This window comes from Myxine glutinosa, chromosome 2, assembly GCF_964187855.1.
Source record: "Myxine glutinosa chromosome 2, kmMyxGlut1.1, whole genome shotgun sequence".
Taxonomy (NCBI): Eukaryota; Metazoa; Chordata; class Myxini; order Myxiniformes; family Myxinidae; genus Myxine; species Myxine glutinosa.
Window position 1 is genome coordinate 70322755 of NC_136262.1, and position 24074 is coordinate 70346828.

The 24074-nt window shown below is 37.4% G+C and overlaps 1 protein-coding gene across 1 annotated transcript in view; it reads right to left on the reverse strand.

The window, feature by feature from the left end:
- The window catches only part of NEO1 (neogenin 1), a 389738-nt gene that overhangs the window by 282789 nt on the left and 82875 nt on the right, over positions 1 to 24074 (reverse strand). Inside the window, exons 8-9 of the mRNA XM_078773416.1 lie at positions 11300 to 11534; positions 10115 to 10269 (exon numbers count right to left, since the gene is read on the reverse strand). Coding sequence (XP_078629542.1) covers positions 10115 to 10269; positions 11300 to 11534 — 390 coding nt within the window. The remainder of the gene's footprint in view (positions 1 to 10114; positions 10270 to 11299; positions 11535 to 24074) is intronic.

Below are 24074 nucleotides of genomic sequence, written 5' to 3' on the forward strand. Positions count from 1 at the left end.
TCTAAATGGTAATTCTAAAGGGTAATTCTAAAGGGTAATTCGAAAGGGTAATTCTAAAGGGTAATTCTAAAGGGTAATTCTAAAGGGTAATTCTAAAGGTAATTCTAAAGGGTAATTCTAAATGGTAATTCTAAAGGTAATTCTAAAGGGTAATTCTAAATGGTAATTCTAAATGGTAATTCTAAAGGTAATTCTAAAGGTAATTCTAAAGGGTAATTCTGAAGGGGAATTCTAAATGGTAATTCTAAATGGTAATTCTAAATGGTAATTCTAAATGGTAATTCTAAAGGTAATTCTAAAGGTAATTCTAAAGGGTAATTCTGAAGGGGAATTCTAAATGGTCATTCTAAAGGGTAATTCTAAAGGGTAATTCTAAATGGTAATTCTAAATGGTAATTCTAAAGGTAATTCTAAAGGTAATTCTAAATGGTAATTCTAAAGGGTAATTCTAAATGGTAATTCTAAAGGGTAATTCTAAATGGTAATTCTAAATGGTAATTCTAAATGGTAATTCTAAAGGTAATTCTAAAGGTAATTCTAAAGGTAATTCTAAAGGGTAATTCTAAAGGGTAATTCTAAAGGGTAATTCTAAATGGTAATTCTAAAGGGTAATTCTAAAGGGTAATTCTGAAGGGGAATTCTAAATGGTAATTCTAAATGGTAATTCTAAAGGGTAATTCTAAAGGGTAATTCTAAATGGTAATTCTAAAGGGTAATTCTAAAGGGTAATTCTAAAGGGTAATTCTAAAGGGTAATTCTAAAGGGTAATTCTAAATGGTAATTCTAAATGGTAATTCTAAAGGGTAATTCTAAAGGGTAATTCTAAAGGGTAATTCTAAATGGTAATTCTAAAGGGTAATTCTAAAGGGTAATTCTAAATGGTAATTCTAAAGGTAATTCTAAAGGGTAATTCTAAATGGTAATTCTAAATGGTAATTCTAAAGGGTAATTCTAAAGGGTAATTCTAAAGGGTAATTCTAAAGGGTAATTCTAAAGGGTAATTCTAAATGGTAATTCTAAATGGTAATTCTAAAGGGTAATTCTAAAGGGTAATTCTAAAGGGTAATTCTAAATGGTAATTCTAAAGGGTAATTCTAAAGGGTAATTCTAAAGGGTAATTCCAAATGGTAATTCTAAATGGTAATTCTAAAGGGTAATTCTAAAGGGTAATTCTAAAGGGTAATTCTAAAGGGTAATTCTAAAGGGTAATTCCAAATGGTAATTCTAAATGGTAATTCTAAAGGGTAATTCTAAATGGTAATTCTAAATGGTAATTCTAAATGGTAATTCAAAATGGTAATTCTAAATGGTAATTCTAAAGGGTAATTCTAAATGGTAATTCTAAATGGTATTTCTGAAGGGTAATTCTAAAGGGTAATTCTAAATGGTAATTCTAAAGGTAATTCTAAAGGGTAATTCTAAATGGTAATTCTAAAGGTAATTCTAAAGGGTAATTCGAAATGGTAATTCTAAATGGTAATTCTAAATGGTAATTCTAAAGGGTCATTCTAAATGGCAATTCTAAAGGGTAATTCTAAAGGGTAATTCTAAAGGGTAATTCTAAAGGGTAATTCTAAATGGTAATTCTAAAGGTAATTCTAAAGGGTAATTCTAAATGGTAATTCTAAATGGTAATTCTAAAGGTAATTCGAAAGGGTAATTCTGAAGGGGAATTCTAAATGGTAATTCTAAATGGTAATTCTAAAGGGTAATTCTAAAGGGTAATTCTAAATGGTAATTCTAAAGGGTAATTCTAAAGGTAATTCTAAAGGTAATTCTGAAGGGTAATTCTAAAGGGTAATTATAAATGGTAATTCTAAAGGGTAATTCTAAAGGGTAATTCTAAATGGTAATTCTTAAGGGTAATTCGAAAGGGTAATTCTAAATGGTAATTTTAAAGGGTAATTCTGAAGTGTAATTCTAAATGGTAATTCTAAATGGTAATTCTAAAGGGTAATTCTGAAGGGTAATTCTAAATGGTAATTCTAAAGGGTAATTCTAAAGGGTAATTCTAAAGGGTAATTCTAAATGGTAATTCTAAAGGGTAATTCTAAAGGGTAATTATAAATGGTAATTCTAAAGGGTAATTCTAAATGGTAATTCTAAAGGGTAATTATAAATGGTAATTCTAAAGGGTAATTCTAAAGGGTAATTCCAAAGGGTAATTCTAAAGGGTAATTCTGAAGGGTAATTCTAAATGGTAATTCTAAATGGTAATTCTAAAGGTAATTCTAAAGGGTAATTCTAAAGGGTAATTCTAAATGGTCATTCTAAATGGTAATTCTAAATGGTAATTCTAAAGGGTAATTCTAAATGGTAATTCTAAAGGGTAATTCTAAAGGGTAATTCTAAATGGTCATTCTAAATGGTAATTCTAAATGGTAATTCTAAATGGTAATTGTGAAGGGTAATTCTAAAGGGTAATTCTAAATGGTAATTCTAAAGGGTAATTCTAAATGGTAATTCTAAATGGTATTTCTAAAGGGTAATTCTAAAGGGTAATTCTAATGGGTAATTCTAAATGGTAATTCTAAAGGTAATTCTAAAGGGTAATTCTAAATGGTAATTCTAAAGGTAATTCTAAAGGGTAATTCTAAATGGTAATTCTAAATGGCAATTCTAAAGGGTAATTCTAAAGGGTAATTCTAAAGGGTAATTCTAAAGGGTAATTCTAAATGGTCATTCTAAAGGTAATTCTAAAGGGTAATTCTAAATGGTAATTCTAAATGGTAATTCTAAAGGTAATTCTAAAGGTAATTCTAAAGGGTAATTCTGAAGGGGAATTCTAAATGGTAATTCTAAATGGTAATTCTAAAGGTAATTCTAAAGGTAATTCTAAAGGTAATTCTGAAGGGTAATTCTAAAGGGTAATTATAAATGGTAATTCTAAAGGGTAATTCTAAAGGGTAATTCTAAATGGTAATTCTAAAGGGTAATTCAAAAGGGTAATTCTAAATGGTAATTCTAAAGGGTAATTCTGAAGTGTAATTCTAAATGGTAATTCTAAATGGTAATTCTAAAGGTAATTCTAAAGGGTAATTCTAAATGGTAATTCTAAATGGTAATTCTAAAGGGTAATTCTAAAGGGTAATTATAAATGGTAATTCTAAAGGGTAATTCTAAATGGTAATTCTAAATGGTAATTCTAAAGGTAATTCTAAATGGTAATTCTAAAGGGTAATTCTAAAGGGTAATTCTAAAGGGTAATTCTAAAGGGTAATTCTAAAGGGTAATTCTAAATGGTAATTCTAAAGGTAATTCTAAAGGGTAATTCTAAATGGTAATTCTAAATGGTAATTCTAAAGGTAATTCTAAAGGTAATTCTAAAGGGTAATTCTAAAGGGTAATTCAAAAGGGTAATTCTAAATGGTAATTCTAAAGGGTAATTCAAAAGGGTAATTCTAAATGGTAATTCTAAATGGTAATTCTAAAGGTAATTCTAAATGGTAATTCTAAATGGTAATTCTAAAGGTAATTCTAAAGGGTAATTCTAAAGGGTAATTATAAATGGTAATTCTAAAGGGTAATTCTAAATGGTAATTCTAAAGGTAATTCTAAAGGGTAATTCTAAATGGTAATTCTAAATAGTAATTCTAAAGGTAATTCTAAAGGTAATTCTAAAGGGTAATTCTGAAGGGGAATTCTAAATGGTAATTCTAAATGGTAATTCTAAAGGTAATTCTAAAGGTAATTCTGAAGGGTAATTCTAAAGGGTAATTCTAAATGGTAATTCTAAAGGGTAATTCTAAATGGTAATTCTAAAGGGTAATTCAAAAGGGTAATTCTAAATGGTAATTCTAAAGGGTAATTCTGAAGTGTAATTCTAAATGGTAATTCTAAATGGTAATTCTAAAGGGTAATTCTGAAGGGTAATTCTAAATGGTAATTCTAAAGGGTAATTCTAAAGGGTAATTCTAAATGGTAATTCTAAAGGGTAATTCTAAAGGGTAATTATAAATGGTAATTCTAAAGGGTAATTCTAAATGGTAATTCTAAAGAGTAATTCTAAAGAGTAATTCTAAAGGTAATTCTAAAGGGTAATTCTAAATGGTAATTCTAAATGGTAATTCTAAATGGTAATTCTAAAGGGTAATTCTAAAGGGTAATTCTAAAGGGTAATTCTAAAGGGTAATTCTAAAGGGTAATTCTGAAGGGTAATTCTAAATGGTAATTCTAAAGGGTAATTCTAAAGGGTAATTCTAAATGGTAATTCTAAAGGGTAATTCTAAAGGGTAATTCTAAAGGGTAATTCTAAATGGTAATTCTAAAGGGTAATTCTAAAGGGTAATTCTAAAGGGTAATTCTAAAGAGTAATTCTAAATGGTAATTCTAAAGGGTAATTCTAAAGGGTAATTCTAAAGGGTAATTCTAAAAGGTAATTCTAAATGGTAATTCTAAAGGGTAATTCTAAATGGTAATTCTAAAGGGTAATTCTAAAGGGTAATTCTAAATGGTAATTCTAAAGGGTAATTCTAAATGGTAATTCTAAAGGGTAATTCTAAAGGGTAATTCTAAAGGGTAATTCTAAATGGTAATTCTAAAGGGTAATTCTAAATGGTAATTCTAAAGGGTAATTCTAAAGGGTAATTCTAAAGGGTAATTCTAAATGGTAATTCTAAAGGGTAATTCTAAATGGTAATTCTAAAGGGTAATTCTAAATGGTAATTCTAAAGGGTAATTCTAAATGGTAATTCTAAAGGGTAATTCTAAATGGTAATTCTAAAGGGTAATTCTAAAGGGTAATTCTAAATGGTAATTCTAAAGGGTAATTCTAAATGGTAATTCTAAATGGTAATTCTAAATGGTAATTCTAAAGGTAATTCTAAATGGTAATTCTATAGGGTAATTCTAAAGGGTAATTCTAAAGGTAATTCCAAATGGTAATTCTAAAGGGTAATTCTAAAGGGTAATTCTAAAGGGTAATTCTAAAGGGTAATTCTAAATGGTAATTCTAAAGGTAATTCTAAAGGGTAATTCTAAATGGTAATTCTAAAGGTAATTCTAAATGGTAATTCTAAAGGGTAATTCTGAAGGGTAATTCTAAATGGTAATTCTAAAAGGTAATTCTAAAGGGTAATTCTAAAGGGTAATTCTAAAGGGTAATTCTAAAGGGTAATTCTAAATGGTAATTCTAAAGGGTAATTCTGAAGTGTAATTCTAAATGGTAATTCCAAATGGTAATTCTAAATGGTAATTCTAAAGGGTAATTCTAAAGGGTAATTCTAAATGGTAATTCTAAAGGGTAATTCTAAATGGTAATTCCAAAGGGTAATTCTAAAGGGTAATTCTAAAGGGGAATTCTAAAGGGTAATTCTAAATGGTAATTCTAAAGGGTAATTCTAAATGGTAATTCTAAAGGGTAATTCGAAATGGTAATTCTAAAGGGTAATTCTAAATGGTAATTCTAAAGGGTAATTCTAAAGGGTAATTCTAAATGGTAATTCTAAAGGGTAATTCTAAAGGGTAATTCTAAATGGTAATTCTAAAGGGTAATTCTAAATGGTAATTCTAAATGGTAATTCTAAATGGTAATTCTAAAGGGTAATTCTGAAGGGTAATTCTGAAGGGTAATTCTAAATGGTAATTCTAAAGGGTAATTCTAAAGGGTAATTCTAAATGGTAATTCTAAATGGTAATTCTAAAGGGTAATTCTAAAGGGTAATTCTAAAGGGTAATTCTAAAGGGTAATTCTAAATGGTAATTCTAAAGGGTAATTCTAAATGGTAATTCTAAAGGGTAATTCGAAATGGTAATTCTAAAGGGTAATTCTAAATGGTAATTCTAAAGGGTAATTCTAAATGGTAATTCTAAAGGGTAATTCTAAAGGGTAATTCTAAATGGTAATTCTAAAGGGTAATTCTAAATGGTAATTCTAAATGGTAATTCTAAATGGTAATTCTGAAGGGTAATTCTGAAGGGTAATTCTAAATGGTAATTCTAAAGGGTAATTCTAAAGGGTAATTCTAAATGGTAATTCTAAAGGGTAATTCTAAATGGTAATTCTAAAGGGTAATTCTAAATGGTAATTCTAAAGGGTAATTCTAAAGGGAAATTCTAAAGGGTAATTCTAAAGGGTAATTCTAAAGGGTAATTCTAAATGGTAATTCTAAAGGGTAATTCTAAAGGGTAATTCTCAATGGTAATTCTAAAGGGTAATTCTAAATGGTAATTCTAAAGGGTAATTCTAAAGGGTAATTCTGAAGTGTAATTCTAAATGGTAATTCTAAATGGTAATTCTAAATGGCAATTCTAAAGGGTAATTCTAAAGGGTAATTCTAAATGGTAATTCTAAAGGGTAATTCTAAAGGGTAATTCTAAAGGGTAATTCTAAATGGTAATTCTACCACCTTCCCTCAAAATTGCTGCTGTTACCCCCATTCTAAAAAAACCTGGTCTAAACCCTGACACCCTAAACAACTTCAGACCCATCTCCAACCTACCCTTTCTGTCAAAAGTTTTGGAACGCGCTGTAGCCACTCAACTCAAACATCATCTCTCTGCCAATAACTTGTATGAAACCTTCCAATCCGGATTCCGCTCCAACCACAGTACTGAAACTGCTCTCCTCAAAATCACCAACGACCTTCTCCTCTCCTCTGACGCTGGCAACCTCAACATTCTCGTCCTCCTCGACCTCAGCGCTGCCTTTGACACCATCGATCACACTATCCTCCTCACCCGACTTGAATCCACCTTTAACGTCACCGGCACTGCCCTCTCTTGGATTAAATCATACCTCTCTGACAGATGCCAGTTCATCTCCATCAATAACTGCAAATCCCCCACTGCTCCCCTCCCCCAAGGTGTCCCCCAAGGTTCAGTTCTTGGCCCCCTCCTCCTCATCCTTTACCTGTCCCCGCTCGGTCACTTAATCCGCCGTCATGGTCTCCAATTCCACTGCTTCGCCGATGACATCCAGCTTTTCATCTCCACCAAGTCCGTCTCCACCGACACCCACTCTATCCTGACAAACTGCATCACTGAAATAAAATCCTGGCTTCAAATCAACTTCCTCAAGCTTAACTGTGATAAATCTGAAATAATCATCATTGGCCCAAAAACGCTCACAAAATCCACCCATAACTTTGCCCTCAACATCGACGGTATCCCAGTATCCACCTCCCCTCACATCCGGAATCTTGGCGTCATCTTTGACCAAACCCTTTCCTTCGACAAATACACTAAACAGATCACAAAGTCAGCCTTCTTTCACCTGAAAAACATTGCCCGTCTCCGCTCATCCCTCTCCTCCACGGCTGCAGAAACCCTCATCCACGCCTTCATCACCTCCCGTCTGGACTACTGCAATAGCCTCCTCTATGGTTCACCCTCAAAAATCACCAATAAACTCCAATACATTCAGAACTCCGCTGCCCGTCTACTCACTCATTCCCGGACCCGTGACCACATCACCCCCGTCCTTTACAAGCTTCACTGGCTCCCCATCCCCCAGAGAATCCAGTACAAAATCCTCCTCTTGACATACAAAGCCCTCCATAACCTGGCCCCATCCTACCTGGCTGACCTCCTCTCCAGACACACTCCCACCCGCAACCTCCGCTCTGCTGGTACCAACCTCCTGACCCCCTCCATCCGGACCAAATTCAGATCCTGGGGGGACAGGGCCTTCTCCATCGCTGCTCCCACCCTCTGGAACTCACTACCTCACACCATCAGAGACTCCTCCTCACTCACCACATTCAAAACATCACTAAAGACCCACCTGTTCAACGCTGCATTCAACATTCAACCCACAGCATTTAACCCCTGACTATCTCTTCTCCTTCTCCCTCCTTTTGCTTTAAATATTTCCCTATTGATTCTTGTCTTGTCTTTTTGATTCTTGTCTTATATATATGCCGTATATCGCTGCTGTTTGTTTTCTTGATTCTTGTCTTTTTGCAATTGTTGTTTTCATGTATTGTTATGCATTATGTTTTCCACTCTGTCAAAGCGCCTTTGGGCTTCTGGAAAAGCGCTATACAAAATAAATGAATTATTATTATTATTATTAATTCTAAATGGTAATTCTAAATGGTAATTCTAAATGGTAATTCTAAAGGGTAATTCTAAAGGGTAATTCTAAATGGTAATTCTAAAGGGTAATTCTAAAGGGTAATTCTAAATGGTAATTCTAAAGGGTAATTCTAAAGGGTAATTCTAAAGGGTAATTCTAAATGGTCATTCTAAATGGTAATTCTAAAGGGTAATTCTAAAGGGTAATTCTAAATGGTAATTCTAAAGGGTAATTCTAAATGGTAATTCTAAAGGGTAATTCTAAATGGTAATTCTAAAGGGTAATTCTAAAGGGAAATTCTAAAGGGTAATTCTAAAGGGTAATTCTAAAGGGTAATTATAAATGGTAATTCTAAAGGGTAATTCTAAATGGTAATTCTAAAGGGTAATTCTAAAGGGTAATTCTAAATGGTAATTCTAAAGGGTAATTCTAAATGGTAATTCTAAAGGGTAATTCTAAAGGGTAATTCTAAAGGGGAATTCTAAAGGGTAATTCTAAATGGTAATTCTAAAGGGTAATTCTAAATGGTAATTCTAAAGGGTAATTCGAAATGGTAATTCTAAAGGGTAATTCTAAATGGTAATTCTAAAGGGTAATTCTAAATGGTAATTCTAAAGGGTAATTCTAAATGGTAATTCTAAAGGGTAATTCTAAATGGTAATTCTAAAGGGTAATTCTAAAGGGTAATTCTAAATGGTAATTCTAAAGGGTAATTCTAAAGGGTAATTCTAAATGGTAATTCTAAAGGGTAATTCTAAAGGGTAATTCTCAATGGTAATTCTAAAGGGTAATTCTAAATGGTAATTCTAAAGGGTAATTCTAAAGGGTAATTCTGAAGTGTAATTCTAAATGGTAATTCTAAATGGTAATTCTAAATGGCAATTCTAAAGGGTAATTCTAAAGGGTAATTCTAAATGGTAATTCTAAAGGGTAATTCTAAATGGTAATTCTAAAGGGTAATTCTAAAGGGTAATTCTAAAGGGTAATTCTAAAGGGTAATTCTAAATGGTAATTCTAAAGGGTAATTCTAAAGGGTAATTCTAAAGGGTAATTCTAAAGGGTAATTCTAAAGGGTAATTCTAAAGGGTAATTCTAAAGGGTAATTCTAAATAGTAATTCTAAAGGGTAATTCTGAAGTGTAATTCTAAATGGTAATTCTAAATGGTAATTCTAAATGGTAATTCTAAAGGGTAATTCTAAAGGGTAATTCTAAATGGTCATTCTAAATGGTAATTCTAAAGGGTAATTCTAAAGGGTAATTCTAAATGGTAATTCTGAAGTGTAATTCTAAATGGTAATTCTAAATGGTAATTCTAAAGGGTAATTCTGAAGTGTAATTCTAAATGGTAATTCTAAATGGTAATTCTAAATGGTAATTCTAAAGGGTAATTCTTAAGGGTAATTCTAAATGGTAATTCTAAAGGGTAATTCTAAATGGTAATTCTAAAGGGTAATTCTAAAGGGTAATTCTAAATGGTCATTCTAAATGGTAATTCTAAAGGGTAATTCTAAATGGTAATTCTAAGGGTAATTCTATATGGTAATTCTAAAGGGTAATTCTGAAGTGTAATTCTAAATGGTAATTCTAAATGGTAATTCTAAAGGGTAATTCTGAAGTGTAATTCTAAATGGTAATTCTAAATGGTAATTCTAAATGGTAATTCTAAAGGGTAATTCTTAAGGGTAATTCTAAATGGTAATTCTAAAGGGTAATTCTAAATGGTAATTCTAAAGGGTAATTCTAAAGGGTAATTCTAAATGGTCATTCTAAATGGTAATTCTAAAGGGTAATTCTAAATGGTAATTCTAAGGGTAATTCTATATGGTAATTCTAAAGGGTTCTTCTTAAGGTGCAAAAATACGGGTTGAAAGTATGGCAAAGTTATTGCAGTTTACAGCCCTGGTGGCCAATCCTATGGGCTATCCAAATGAACAAGACGACAGTTGTTTGTAAAGGTTAATCTCCAAACTGAGAGAAATGACTGAGGGTTTTGAGGCTCGAGTTCTGGACTTTTGGCAAGGTTCCACCAGGTAACATGCTGAACCAACTGAGATCACAGGGAGCTCTCCTCATGGACTTTTAAAACAGCAACCTACCTTCCGGTTGAGTAGCCACACGTAAAGCAGGAGAGATTTGGCCAGGCCCATGTTCATTAAATGCCACAACACGGAAGGAGTATTCAGTCTCTGGTTGTAGGCTCTCCACAGTCACCCTCAGCTCCCCAGACTTGCTTGTATTCACCACTCTTTGCCTGCATCCACAATTGGGAGAAAATGATCAGGCTATTCAGGCAGAATTAATAGCAGGAAGTGTCATCACAATGGAAATACAGCACGTTTCAAGCACGTAAAAAAGTAGAACGGCACTCGGTAGAGTGAACACCTCCGCCAGACTGAACAGTTTACCTTTTGTATCCCACGGATAGGCCGGATCTGGGTCTTCACAAAAATCAAATAATTTTGTCCTTGTTATACACCAAGCTGTCCACCAAGATTCATCCGAATCCATCCATAACTTTGAGATGTCATCCTTGTATAGCTTTTGACCAGATCTTTCAACGCTGAAGAATCACTTTTAAAATTCTCGCATCCAGATCCCAATCTTCATCAATACTTTATCAAATTGTCCTTGTCACACACCCAACCGTTTCACCAGGTTTCGTCCGAATCCGTCAATACGTTTATGAGATATCGTGATATATATCGTTATAGCCGTCTCTCAATGGTGACAAATCGCTTAACACATTCTTGCATCCGGATCTTCACCAAAATCGAATCATTTTGTCCTTGTCACACACCCAACCTGTCCACCGATTTTCGTCCGAATCCATCCATAACATTTTGAGATACCCTGCTCACAGGCAGACAGCCAAACAGACAGACAGCGGTGAAAAACATAACCTCCATCTTGTGGAGGTAAAAATGTGAACATTTATCAAAAAAATTGCCTTCAGTGTATATGTTTTGCTTAGGATTCCAATTTAAATTTTTTGGACAGTTTTGGGATAAGCACACAGTGGGTAAGATTCTACTGCTCTTTGTTTGTCAATCACAAGTGAACAGAGCATCTTAGTCGGTTTTTTTTATTGATCATCATTGTAGTATTGGCTTATATTGTATGTATTTTGTAAATTTTCACAAAAGTAAATGCTTCGCCATCTTGTGTCAACTGCGGACAACAAGCAACACAAACGATATAATTATTATTTACTATCACATCGGTAAAAAATTACAGAGCATACTTTTGAATTGTGGGAATTTATTTTGGGGCTGTTTACACACCTGTGACCTCCATCATTCACATACGACACGGCGTAGGTGAGCGCATTTCCGTGTTGCTCTGCAGGTGCACGCCATCTTAGTCGGATGAATCGTGTGGACACCAGTGTGGCCACGAGGTCGCGGGGCATGCTCGGCACTGGGCCATCGGCCAACTCCTGCCCCCCAGCTGCCCAGTCGGAGGGATTTTGGGTCAGCAGTGAAGAAGGATGTGGGGCAGGGAGTGGGCGGTGGTCGTCTGATGATGATGGGCAGGTTTGGTGAGAAGTTTGGAGATGAGGCAATAAGGAGGTGTGGATAGGATGCCACGATGAATGCAAGATGGAGTAAGGCATTATATGGAAAGAAAAAGAAAATAAATCAAGAAAACAATGGTAAAGTAAGATGTATGAATAAAACTCAGTGAAAGGGAGAATGCAAAAAAGGCAAATAAACATATAATCATGATATGCAATGTCCATTGATGATTGCTGATTTTACAATAATACCTGCTTTGATTATATCAGTAATCATATGAAAATAAACTCTGCATGGGGCTAAATATTGATAATGCATTCAAAGGAGGAGGGCTGGGAGGCTAAATTAAGAAAATAAAAATTGAAAAAACAAAAGGAACAGAGGATGATGGGTCAAAAGAGAAGGAGTGGATGGAAGGAGAGGGGGAGAGGGGTAGAGGAGTGTACAGAAGGTGGAGCGAGGGGAGAAGGTAAATACGTTTTGGGGAAGGTTGGAGTTAGGGGACGTGGGAAGGGAGGAAGCATGTATTGAGTATACCAGAAGGGAAGAAGAGAACCCACCATATTTGTGGATATCATAAATAGATTACCGTTTGGTTACTTGCAAAACTGGCCTTTCTTGGTAATCTAGTGTACAACAGAAATAGCAGCTCAAAGTAGGTTTTGATTGCAATGTGAATGAAAATGTGTTCACTAATGTGTATGAAGCAGAGTGGGGATTTGAGTGGGGGGGGGGGGGGGGCAATAACTCTTCCCACTTTCAAAGTTAGGGGGTGGTAATACCATGTTTCCCCTCACTCCCTCCCCCCCCCCCCCCCCCCCCCGCCCCAAAACTTTTAACGACCCATTAATTTAAAAATGCATCTTCACAAATTGTTGAGATTTCTAAAAATTAAGATTGGCGAAGAGAACAAGCTTCGACCTTCATGAGACTGCAAACTCGATTCCAGGGAGTTCAAGGAAAATAAACACAATCTGTCTCAATTTGTGAACATTTAATAATTTTAATGCAGGTCTACATGCAAGATGTTTCTCCCTTACATCACTCATTACCTCATAATAGGAGTCCACAACCACCTTTGACCATGTTGTGGAACGTCAGCCGAGACCCTTGTGCGAATGAGATGAAAAAGGACTCCACTGAAAGTTCCAGTCAACACAAAGTTTAGGATTTTATTTTAATGCTCATTTTCTTCTTTGTTGTTTATTGTGTCACACCAGCAGAAATTGTGCCACACCGCTGACACGCCACGTATGGCAGAGATTAGAGATGGTGAAAGCCTCATTTTCTCGATTTTGATCTGAGAAAATATTTCTACACAATTTCACCTCCAATTCGTTCTTAAGACTACAATCTTGTGAACATCACTTTACTTACCACCATTCCTCCTCATCCGCCTGCTCCGACTAAACGCCAGTATTGGAATTTCAATAGCGCTGACTGGACTGGTTTACAAAACTTCTTTTCTGATTTTCCCTGGAAAGACTTCTGCCTCTCCTCAGGCGATGCCTCTATTTCTGCTGAACGTATAGCTGAGGTTATTATTGCAGGAATGGAAGCTTATATCCTCTTCTCTTTCAAGTCTATCTCTCCTCCCAAATCTTGGTTCAATAATTACTGTTCTGCGGCCATTCGTGCAAGAGATGCGGCATATCGAACATGGAAAAATTATTCTTCCGCCGACTCGCATTCAGCTTTCATATCTGCCAGAAATCGTTGCAAACATGTTATTCGTGAGGCAAAGCATTCCTTTATCCTAAAGAAATGTGACAACCTCTCATCTTCTTCCACTAATAATTATTTCTGGTCGTTAGCTAAAAGTATCTCCAACAACTTCTGTCGCTCTTCCTTTCCTTCGCTGTTCCGTTCTGATGATACTATAGCTGTCTCTCCGACTGATAAAGCAACTCTTTTTGGTTCTATATCTCCTCTAATTCCACACAGGATGACTCTTTAACATTCCATCTCCCTCTGAAGCACCCCTTACCAATCCTACGCCCCTCCCTATAATCTCTTTTCATGCAGTCAAAAAAGTACTGTTCTCTCTCTGAACACAAGCAAGGCATACGGACAAGATAGCATTCCTCATCGTGTTGTAAAGGAGTGTGCTTCAGAACTTGCTTCCGTGCTTGCTCGTTTGTTTCGCGTTTGTTTAAAAACCCAAACTTTTCCTCTTTCCTGGAAACATTCCTTAGTACAGCCTGTTTTAAAGAAGGGTGATCATTCAAACCCTTCCACTACCGTCCTATTTCTCTGACTTCGACTATTTCCAAAGTCTTTGAATGTCTTCTCAATAACCATTTCCTCAAGCATCTTGAATCTCACAGTCTTCTATCTGACCATCAATATGGCTTTCGCAAGGCAAGATCTACCAGTGATATCCTTTCTTACATTACGAATGGCTGGGCCTCTTCTCTGAGAGACTTTGGGGAATTCTTTGTTGTCGGCCTTGATATCTCAAAAGCTTTTGACAGAGTTTGGCATTGAGGTCTGACATCCAAGCTTCCCTCTTTCGGCTTTCCTCTTCACTCCGCTCTCTCACATCGAGCTTTCTCTCTGACCGCTCTCATTGTTCAACATTGTTTCAACAATGGTTCAACATCTCCCTCCTTCCCTATCAACAGCGGTGTTTCTCAGGGTTCCATCCTGTCTCCAACACTGTTCCTTCTTTTATCAATGACCTTCTTTCTTCTACAAATAACCAAATGCACTCATATGCTGATGACTCAACGTTACATTCCTCCATGTTTTATCCCATCTGCTCCATCTTCCCTCAATCGATCTGTATCTTGTTTGATCACAGCCACCTCTTTAAATTTGGATTTACACAAGATTTCCCAGTGGATCAAATGTAATCAGGTTAGGTTTAATGCTTCTAAAACTCAATTTCTTGCCACCTCTCTCTAGAACTCCACTCAACTCTCCAATCTCCTTTGAAAGCTCCACAATTACGCCATGCAATTCAATAAACCTACTAGGTATTACCCTTACATCAAATTTATCATGGAATCCACACATTACACAAATAGCTAAGTCTGCCTCGAAGAAACTAGGAGTCCTGTTCAGATGTCGAAGATTCTTCTCCTTTGAACAGTTGCTTCAACTATATGAAGGATTGATTCGTTCTTGTATAGAGTACTGCTCTCACATCTGGGGCGGTTCTAGCTCCACATACTTGCTCGGCAGAATTGAATCCAAAGTAATTTGCCGTATCAACTCTGCCAATCTGACCTCAAAACTCGACTTGCTCGAATTACGCTGCAAAGTTGGCTCTCTTTCTCTTTTCTACAGATATTACTTTGGTTTCTGCTCCCGAGAACTTGCTGCTTGTGTACCTCCACCATTACCGAGACCACGGAATACTAGACAAGTTACTACGTCGCATGATTTTTGTGTGGCCAATGGCAACTCAAGATTGGGCCATTATGAGGTTTGTTTCTTCCACTCCACTGCCAAACTCTGGAATAAACTTATAGTATAGATTAAATAAATAGATTAATTAATTAATAAAAGTGTAGTAACACCGACACAGAAAGTACGAACAAAACCGTTCACTTAGCGTACACATAAACATGGTAGTTTGGTATAAGCCAATAATGTTTAGATGGTTATAACATCAATTCTCTTCGAAAAAAGTGGAAGAATGAACAATTTGCAATACCCTAATTATATGAAGTCATTGGCCTTCTGGATAAAAAGGTTTCAGACAGAAGATTTGAGCAAAATGATACGCAACTCCTCCAGCATCTCAAAAACAATTCTTCTCGAAACTGCTAATTGGGAGTATTCAAGATTTACCCAAATCTATTGAAGACTAGTCCATAAACAATGTCAATCTAGAACGTCGAAGCGTCCAGCTAAAATTTTACCTCATCTATTCTGGGAAGATCATAGATTATCACTGGAATCCATTTACCAGGCCACGTCCACGGATCCAGTCAGTATGAAGCTTTTTAAAGAAATGCACAAAAATCTCCAACTGTACTATACAATGCCAGTCAACTCAGAAACATCCTAAATAAGTCATCCAGTGCTGAGAAGGGTGAAAAACTACTCGACATCAGCCATGAGCCAACAAAGGCTGAACAACACTCTGGTCTGTCATGCCATGAAACACTGCACAGACAAGATCAACATATTGGCATTGTAACATGATGTAACAGGTAACCCAATCAATATAGCGAATAGCCTATGTCAAGCAAATGATTCAAGAATGAAGTAGTTTGGCCATTTTTACTGAGGACAAACAAAGTCAGAAAATGTGCAAAATGCATAAAATGAAGCTTTGAACTTCAGGATTTTCAACCAATTCTTTCTGAAATAACTTTCAAAATTAAAGAGAAAAGAGTTACATCACATTTGGCCTCATGATGGAAAGTTTTTTTGTCTTTTAAACTCGTTGAAAACCTGAAATATCTTACCTCCCCCAACACCAAAACTCCAGAAAATGTACCATTGGCGGTAAACTAAAGCCGAGAATTTCAAAATGTATTGTGGGGATGGAGGGTGAGGTGGGCTCCAGCATGAGACCCCTTCAGACTCCTTGAGCAGGGCATGCCTCTGGCACGTGTAGTAATTGTAACTTTCTTATAAGTTGGACACCCTCCACTTCTGATGACGTTTCTATTCCCCTGGCCAAAATTGGCATTGGAAAAATTGGCATTTTCCCCTGGAATTGGAAGACCAAAAGAGGATCTTTTAGAAGATTATTCAAAGTCAATGGAGAGATTTATGAAGAGACTAAGTCAGTGCGTTGATATGATTTCCAAACAAAATGGTTCACAAAAAATAAGACAGTCAAACCACGAAGTGAAATAAATACCAAAAAGACTGCTCTTGGAATTTAATCGGATATAACAAACATTGCAACATGTAGCTTTTTTTAAATCATCGATAAGTTGGAAAAGTAGTTAAGTCATCCTTCCAAAAATGTTGAGCAAGAATATCCATCAGTTTTAGACCAAATGTTTGTCTTCTATCCATTGTTTCCCTTTATCAAGTGCTATTCATATCTTGAGAAGAAAAAGGCACAGATGAAGGTGGCCAACTTTGGTAAATGTCTGTCCCAGAAAGGATTCACCATGGCCTGAGCCTAAGGCAATAAAGGAGGCAGTATGGGGGCTCAGCTGGGGAGAGTTCAGGCCAATTTGCAGGCTGTATCAACTGCTTAATAAGACCCTCTGTCTCCACCGAGCCACAGGTCCCCCATGTGTGATCACATATCCCATGTGTGCACACAAATGCACCTTATTTCAGGAAAATAAAATGTCTGCCGCAATGATCTATGATTTGGCGGAGGGGGGAAGAATGAAACTATGCGATCATTGAATTTTTGCATTTTCAGAAATTATGCGACAAATCCTCAGTGCAATTGTGGCAGCCTTAAGCAGCATGGCTTCATCTGATCTATCAATATTCCTTTTCAATGACTTCGTGCCAATCTTCCGCAACCCAAATCGTCCCAGAACACCCGGTTTGGTTTTTGTGGATACAAGGCCAACAAAAGGAGACCAACTGAAAAAGCTTCTGTTCAAATGCTTCTGTTCTAGTTGTGACAGATTAGCATATTCCAATTCATTTCAGTGAAGTAAGTATCTAATGTGACAGCCTTTAGTGTGTACGAGTAAAAGGTCAAATGTCATTGTAATCTTAAAGCATTTTAACATAATTCAGAATGCTTATTGTTCCTGGAAGGTATCCCATTACATTGTTTCACACAGGGCACTCGAGTTCATAAAAAAAACTTTTAAAAGCACTAATCATTATTTTATCTGGCCTTTATATGTAATCAGGCAGTGTATCTGATCATGTACTGCCATCTCCAATCTCCATCCAGTTCACATGAAGAAAGTGTCCCATCTGCCATATAAAAACAACCATACGTCATACGGCCTTATATGCTCCAAATCAAGGTTCCGGCCAATGTTGCCATGAACAGTAATCGTGGTAGTGATGTGAGGGCCGATTTTTTATGATACAACAAATCCCTGGACAACAATAAATATGAGAACCACAAATCCAGCACCTCAATCTCGGCTCAAACGGTACATCCTTTCAACGTTTCACAAACTCCACTTTGAGCATGCAGAGGCATGATACTTGAGGGATTCCCAAGATTTTCTTCCCCTCATAATCCTGAAGATTTTTGTGAGGCCAACATAATGTCTTGATGCCAAAAAGCATCTCCAGATAGAGTTGTTAAGCTGGTTCGCATTTCAACGTAAAGTTGGCTGAGACACTTGGCTCATGAGCAGGGGGCTGTTCCAAGAGGATTAAATGCCAATGGGAGGAGTATTCTTGTGAATTACTGGGAAAGGAAAATTAATTATCAACTTCAGACTTCGATTATAGATTATGAAATAATAAAATTAATAACTAGAGAGTTCATAGAACTCCTTACCCTATGCAGTCTTGAGAAAAAAGGACATAGGCAGGGTCTGTGAGCAGCAAATTTGATTGGTCGGTTGAAATTAAAGGCATTCGTCATAGGTCGGAGCATTAATTATAATTATAATCAGTACACCCAATCACATCCAGGATGCCTCCATAATGTGCTTGGTAAAAGCAAGAGATAATGTTCCACGTGGCAGGTGGCACTTATCACTCCCAGTAATGTGCAGCAAGGGCCGTAATGGAACACATTATTGGCGCTTTCTCCACTCAAAATATGGAGTCGAACAATAACTTATATATGTATATACTCACTGACTGACTGACTGACTGATATTAATGTTCGGTACTTTCTGGGTGTCGTAGAAAGCTGAAATTTGGCGTGCCAATGGACATCGAAGCTGGTACTGGACCAGCTGGAACCGGGGGAAAAAAATCACAGAACCGTCGGAAAGCGTCCGTAAATAAAAATGTACATTTAAAAAACCGTAAACGCATACGTTAAAAAAAAACTGCAATCAATATCTAGCATTTGAAAATTGCAATTTCTATAACAGCAAAGCTGTGAAATAAACATGACAATAATGTCCGTAAATGAGAAAAAAAAAGGTCTGTAAATGAAAAATTACATAAAAAACAGTAAACACATCCGTTTAAAAAACACCAATTGATATCCAGCATTTGATTATTGTAATTTCTATAACTGTAACCTGTGAAATCAAAATATCAATGAAAACGTACGTAAAAACCATAAACGTGTCTGTCAAAGATAAAATAAATAAATAAACCTAAATTGATTCGCAACAGGTCGGTGATGCTTATCTATAATCATAGAGCTTCTATTTATGATGTACCTACGTACAAAGCACAGTTTGTTATTGCTTACACAATGTGAAAGCATACTCCACTAATAATATATAAAGCTCATTCTAACCACTGACTGACTGATATTAATGTTTGGTACCTTCCGGACGTCGTAGAAAGCTGAAATTTGGCGTGCCGACGTACGTCGAAGCCAATACACTGGTGAAAATCACAGAACCATTGGAAAGCATCTGTAATTGAAAATTTACCAAAGGAAACCGTACACGCGTCCGTGAAAAAAAATAAACCCTCAATCAATATCTAGCATTTGAAAATTGTAATTTCTATAACTGCAAAATGTGAAATAAAAACCTCAATTGATAAGTAGCATTTGAAAATTGAAATTTATATAACTGGATACTGTGAAATAAAAACCTCAATGAAAATGTACGTAAAAACCCGTAAATGCGTCCATAAAAAACACTACCTAGCGGGAGGTCGGTGATGCTTTCCTACAATCATAAAGCTTCTATTTATTATGTGACATATGTACAGACTTGGCATTTAATATGGAATATTTTTTTGTGGGGGTGAACTTACTTTTCAAGATGTCTTAAAACCAAAAGTTCATTGGAATTATGTTGAAATTATTCTAGATTTTGTTAATGTGGCCTTTAAAAGAAACAAAAACCACATTTGACATTTCGAAGCAAATAGATTGACCCTTGAAAGTGATGTAAACTGATATCGAACTCAATTCATGGACAGTACTGTGTAAACTTCTGTACGTTTTCCAGAAGTATCTCTTTATTTTGCACATTAGCCAAAAAAAAATTCAACAAAAACAAAAGTTAAATTACGACTGGGATTACGGACAGTAAAATTACAGTTCAGTACTTCGTGTAACCCCCACGAGCATTCAGGAGAGCACGTACACGTTGAGGCATGCTGTTCACGAGATTTGCCAAGGTTTGGACAGGAATCGCTTACCATGCAGTGACAATAGCCTGTTGCAATTCATGCACAGAGGTCGGCTGCTGATCCAAGTGGTCGATTTGACGCATTAATTCTGCCCACAAGTTCTCCATCGGATTCATATCTGGGGACATGGCAGGCCACTCCATATGCTCTGCACCACGGTCAGCAAGAAAGTGTTGGATCATGCGAGCACGATGAGGCCATGCATTGTCATCTTGGAAGAGAAAGTTTCCTCGAAAGGCTGCACGAGTAAATGGAAGCAATGTTTCTTCCAGAATGGCCCAGTACTTGAAGTGGTTCAGGTTTCCATTCAGAACAACCAGGTCAGTTTTGCCCCCTGCATGAAAAGCAGCCCAAACGGTCACCCCACCACCTCCAGCTTGGACTCTTGGCACTATACAATCTTTGTTGTAGGCTCATGGACTTGTCTGCGCATTCGGACGCGGCCATCTTGACGATAGACCAGAAATCTAGACTCGTCACTGAAGATTACGTGATTCCAGTGTCCTGGCTGCCATTGTCAGTGCTCTCTGGCCCACTGCAATCGGCACTGGCGGTGTTGTCTGGTCAGTCGTGGCTTTCTCAGGGGACGCCTTGCATGATAGCCTGCTTGAACCAGTCGTTGGTTGACTAGCCTTCTGGATACAGGCACATTTGTCAGTTGCTGCCACTCAGCCCCAAGCCGATTAGCTGACTTGGTACAGCCATTGCGGACTAACCGGTGCAGCTGGCGATCATCCCTCCTTGTGGTTCTGCGGGGACGTCCTGGCCTCGGTATAGGAGTAGGGACACCCCTCTGAGCATTTCGTTTCAGGATCTTTGACACCTGACCTTGAATGATGCCATACTGCCGAGCAATAGCACGCTGTTTCATGCCGTAATTTCGTAAAGCCACCACTCCATGACAAACAGCATTGTCGAGTTGACGGACCATCTAGAGAGGAAGCGGCAATAACTTTTGGAGACGTGCAGCAGTTGTTTTCCACTAATACAGAACGCAACAACCTTGTATACCCGACTGTGAAGCCAATCATCAAATGCACCTGTCCGTACATTTTGCCACGCCAGCTGAGATATAATCCTGTTGTTGACTTCTTGCTGCGAGAGACAATCAGTGACATGGTTCTTTCAACAAATAAATCACCAAAGTGTAAAAGAAACTCACCATATTGATATACTGAGTTAAGAAAGTAAACCCAAGTCAAGGAAAAAAAAAATTCCATATTAAATGCCAAGTCTGTACGTACACACACACACACACACACACACACACACACACACACACACACACACACACACACACACACACACACACACACACACACACACACACACACACACACACGACCAAAAGTATACGGACACCCATTCTAATTTGTGGATTCGGCTGTTTCAGCCACACCCATTGCTGACAGGTATATATAATCAAGCACACAACCATGCAATCTCCATAGACAAACATTGGCAGTAGAATGGGCCGTACTGAATAGCTCAGTGACTTTCAATGTGGCACCGTCATAGGATGCCACCATTCCACCAAGTCAGTTCGTCAAATTTCTGCCCTGCTAGAGCTGCACCTGTCAACTGTAAGTGGTGTTATTGTGAAGTGGAAACGTCTCGGAGCAACAACAGCTCAACCGCGAAGTGGTATGCCACACAAGCACACAGAACGGGACAGCCGAGTGCTGAAGTGCAAAGCACGTAAAACTCGTCTGTCCTCAATTGCAACACTCACGACCGAGTTCCAAACTGCCTCTGGAAGCAATATCAGCACAACAACTGTTCGTTGCGAGCTTCATGAAATGGGTTTCCATGGCCGAGCTGCCGCACACAAGCCTAAGATCACCATGCGCAATGCCAAGCGTCAGCTGCAGTGGTGTAGAGCTCGTCGCCATTGGACTCTGGAGCAGTGGAAATGCGTTCTCTGTGATAATCACACTTCACCATCTGGCAGTCCGACGGACGATTCTGGGTTTGGTGGATGCCAGGAGAACGCCACCTGCCCAAATGCATAGTGCCAACTGTAAAGTTTGGCGGAGGAGGAATCATGGTCTGGGGCTGTTTTTCATGCTTCAGGCTCGGCTCCTTAGTTCCAATGAAGGGAAATCTTAACGACACAACATGTGGATTGTCATCACATGCAGAACAGAGAAGTGAGGGATGGCATCTTACTTTATGCCTAATGGTCATTAAAGGAGCTGTCTAGATATTTATTGACAATCTTATTGTGACATCGGTAATTTTCCTGAAACTAACTCGGTTCACAGAAGTCTAGAATTTAAATCTTCAAAAGTCTTGCTTTTATGTGGATTTGAACTCACGAGCTCTGGAATGAAAGTGCAATGGCGTCACCAAATAGTCTGTGTGATTTCCCTTCATATCATGCAGACGTGTCAAGTTTCCAACAATGGGTGCAAAACCTGTGCAGCAGGCCATTCTCACTCTCTTCTTACCACACTCCTCATGAGGCTGGCTTCCTCTCGTGAGCAATTATCTGAGTGGCACAGCAACCTTTCGTCCCTGTCGTGCAGTCTGGCGAGCACCTCATGGAGGCTGCTTAACTGCTCGGTCGTTAGTCTACTTATATCGCTTTCTTTTCAGGAATTTTAAATTTGGCCAGTGTGTGGACACACAATGGCCTACTCTCGCAAAAGGCAAAGTGAAATATTTAACATCCACCAGAAAAATTCTGGCAGATGGCACCCCCGGCTCAGCGTCTAATCCAAAGGATGGCACTCTTTGCTGCGAGTCCTTACATGCGAAGTTTGAGGGTAACAGTTTATTGGCAGGTATGGAATTGAACCCAGACTAGATAACACAAAGGCAAGCACACAATACTGTCAAGCTCCAATAGGCTATAAGCCAATGGCTATAATTCTCACATCTGTAACATTTGTGTCACTAATTGCCCAATTATAATGCATGTCTATGTTATGAATTTGTTGTTTATTTTTGTCTTTAGTTCACACCTAAATAAATTTGGGTGACAAGAAGTAAAAACGTCCAACTACTATCTCTGGGGAAAAGGTGCCACAAAATCTTGGAAATTCCACCAGAGAACAGAACCTGTGTACTTCTGGGAAGGCCTAAAGCAGGTTCAGGATGACACTGCACTGGTCACTTGACACATGACCTTGGCCTCAGCTGCTCAGCTATTCTACCTCGATGCAGTTCTTGCTATTGCATTGACATCATTGATGTCATGCAGTGGAGGAAATGGTAGGGATTCATGGATTTTAAGCAGGTACTACAAGTTTCAACTCTGGTGAGAGTTTTCTTTGAGGTGCAATTGAAGATAAATAACAGGTCTACTAATTCTCAAATCTTTTCATGTAACTTTTGTTTCAGTTAAATATACTCATATAATCTGGTTGTTTCAACTAAAGGCAGGATGTACTTCGTCCAAAGGACGTAGGAGATCCTTAAAAAGAGCTGTCCTGCTCACAAGCGAATATAAGTAGATGACGGCCTATCACGCTAACACTAATCAGCAGTTTAGTGATATGATTTGACTCAGCCAGTTATTTATTACGGGAACAGAAAACTCATACTTCTGCTGAGATATCTCTATCGTTAGGCTAAAGGAGCCCAATCCCGCACAAATGATCTTGCTCGGAGAAACAATGCCATTTTAATAAGAGTGAACATTGCGCAAAATGCAATTGCCTCCCAAAGGGGTAACTGTGCTCACTGTATCTATCGGAAGCCTGCGGACAACTTTGCAGATTCAACAACTCCACCAGATGTCAATATTAATAAACGCTCAGTAAAAACTTTACGATGTTTTATGTGCGCCCAGTTTCCTTGTAGCGGTTTCCATACTGTCGTGGGTGATGAAGTAACTTATTGTATGGTGTCACATGGTCGATATGAAATTGCTTTTGATCTAATATTGTTAAATCATCTGCTGATGGCGGTTCCAGAAAAAAAATCTCAATATCGCAGCCAATTCTAAAGCTTCATGGTTCGACGTGTGAAAACCTTTAAAAAGAGGTTTGCGGAAGAACATGACACCGAAACACGTTTCTTTCTCACCGCCAAGGGAATGTTTGACCGACTGCATTCATGTTTACCCCAATGCACTTTGTGAAATCTGTCAACGGCTTTGCCAGGTTGCTTCTGTTCAATCAGTAATCATTGCAAAAAAAATAATAAAAAAATAAAATAAAAACGGGTGAAAATAAATACTTTCATTAGAAAAAGGCTCACTGTAAGCACGAGGTCAAGTCGAACTATGGAGTAGTGTTGTGGGAAGATGATAATACGAGGTGCCACGTTGTGGATCACACTGTCCTTCATTAGGCTGGCTAATTCCCTCTGAAATCACACGGATGTTAAAGACAATTTCGCAACTTTGGCCAGATGAGCA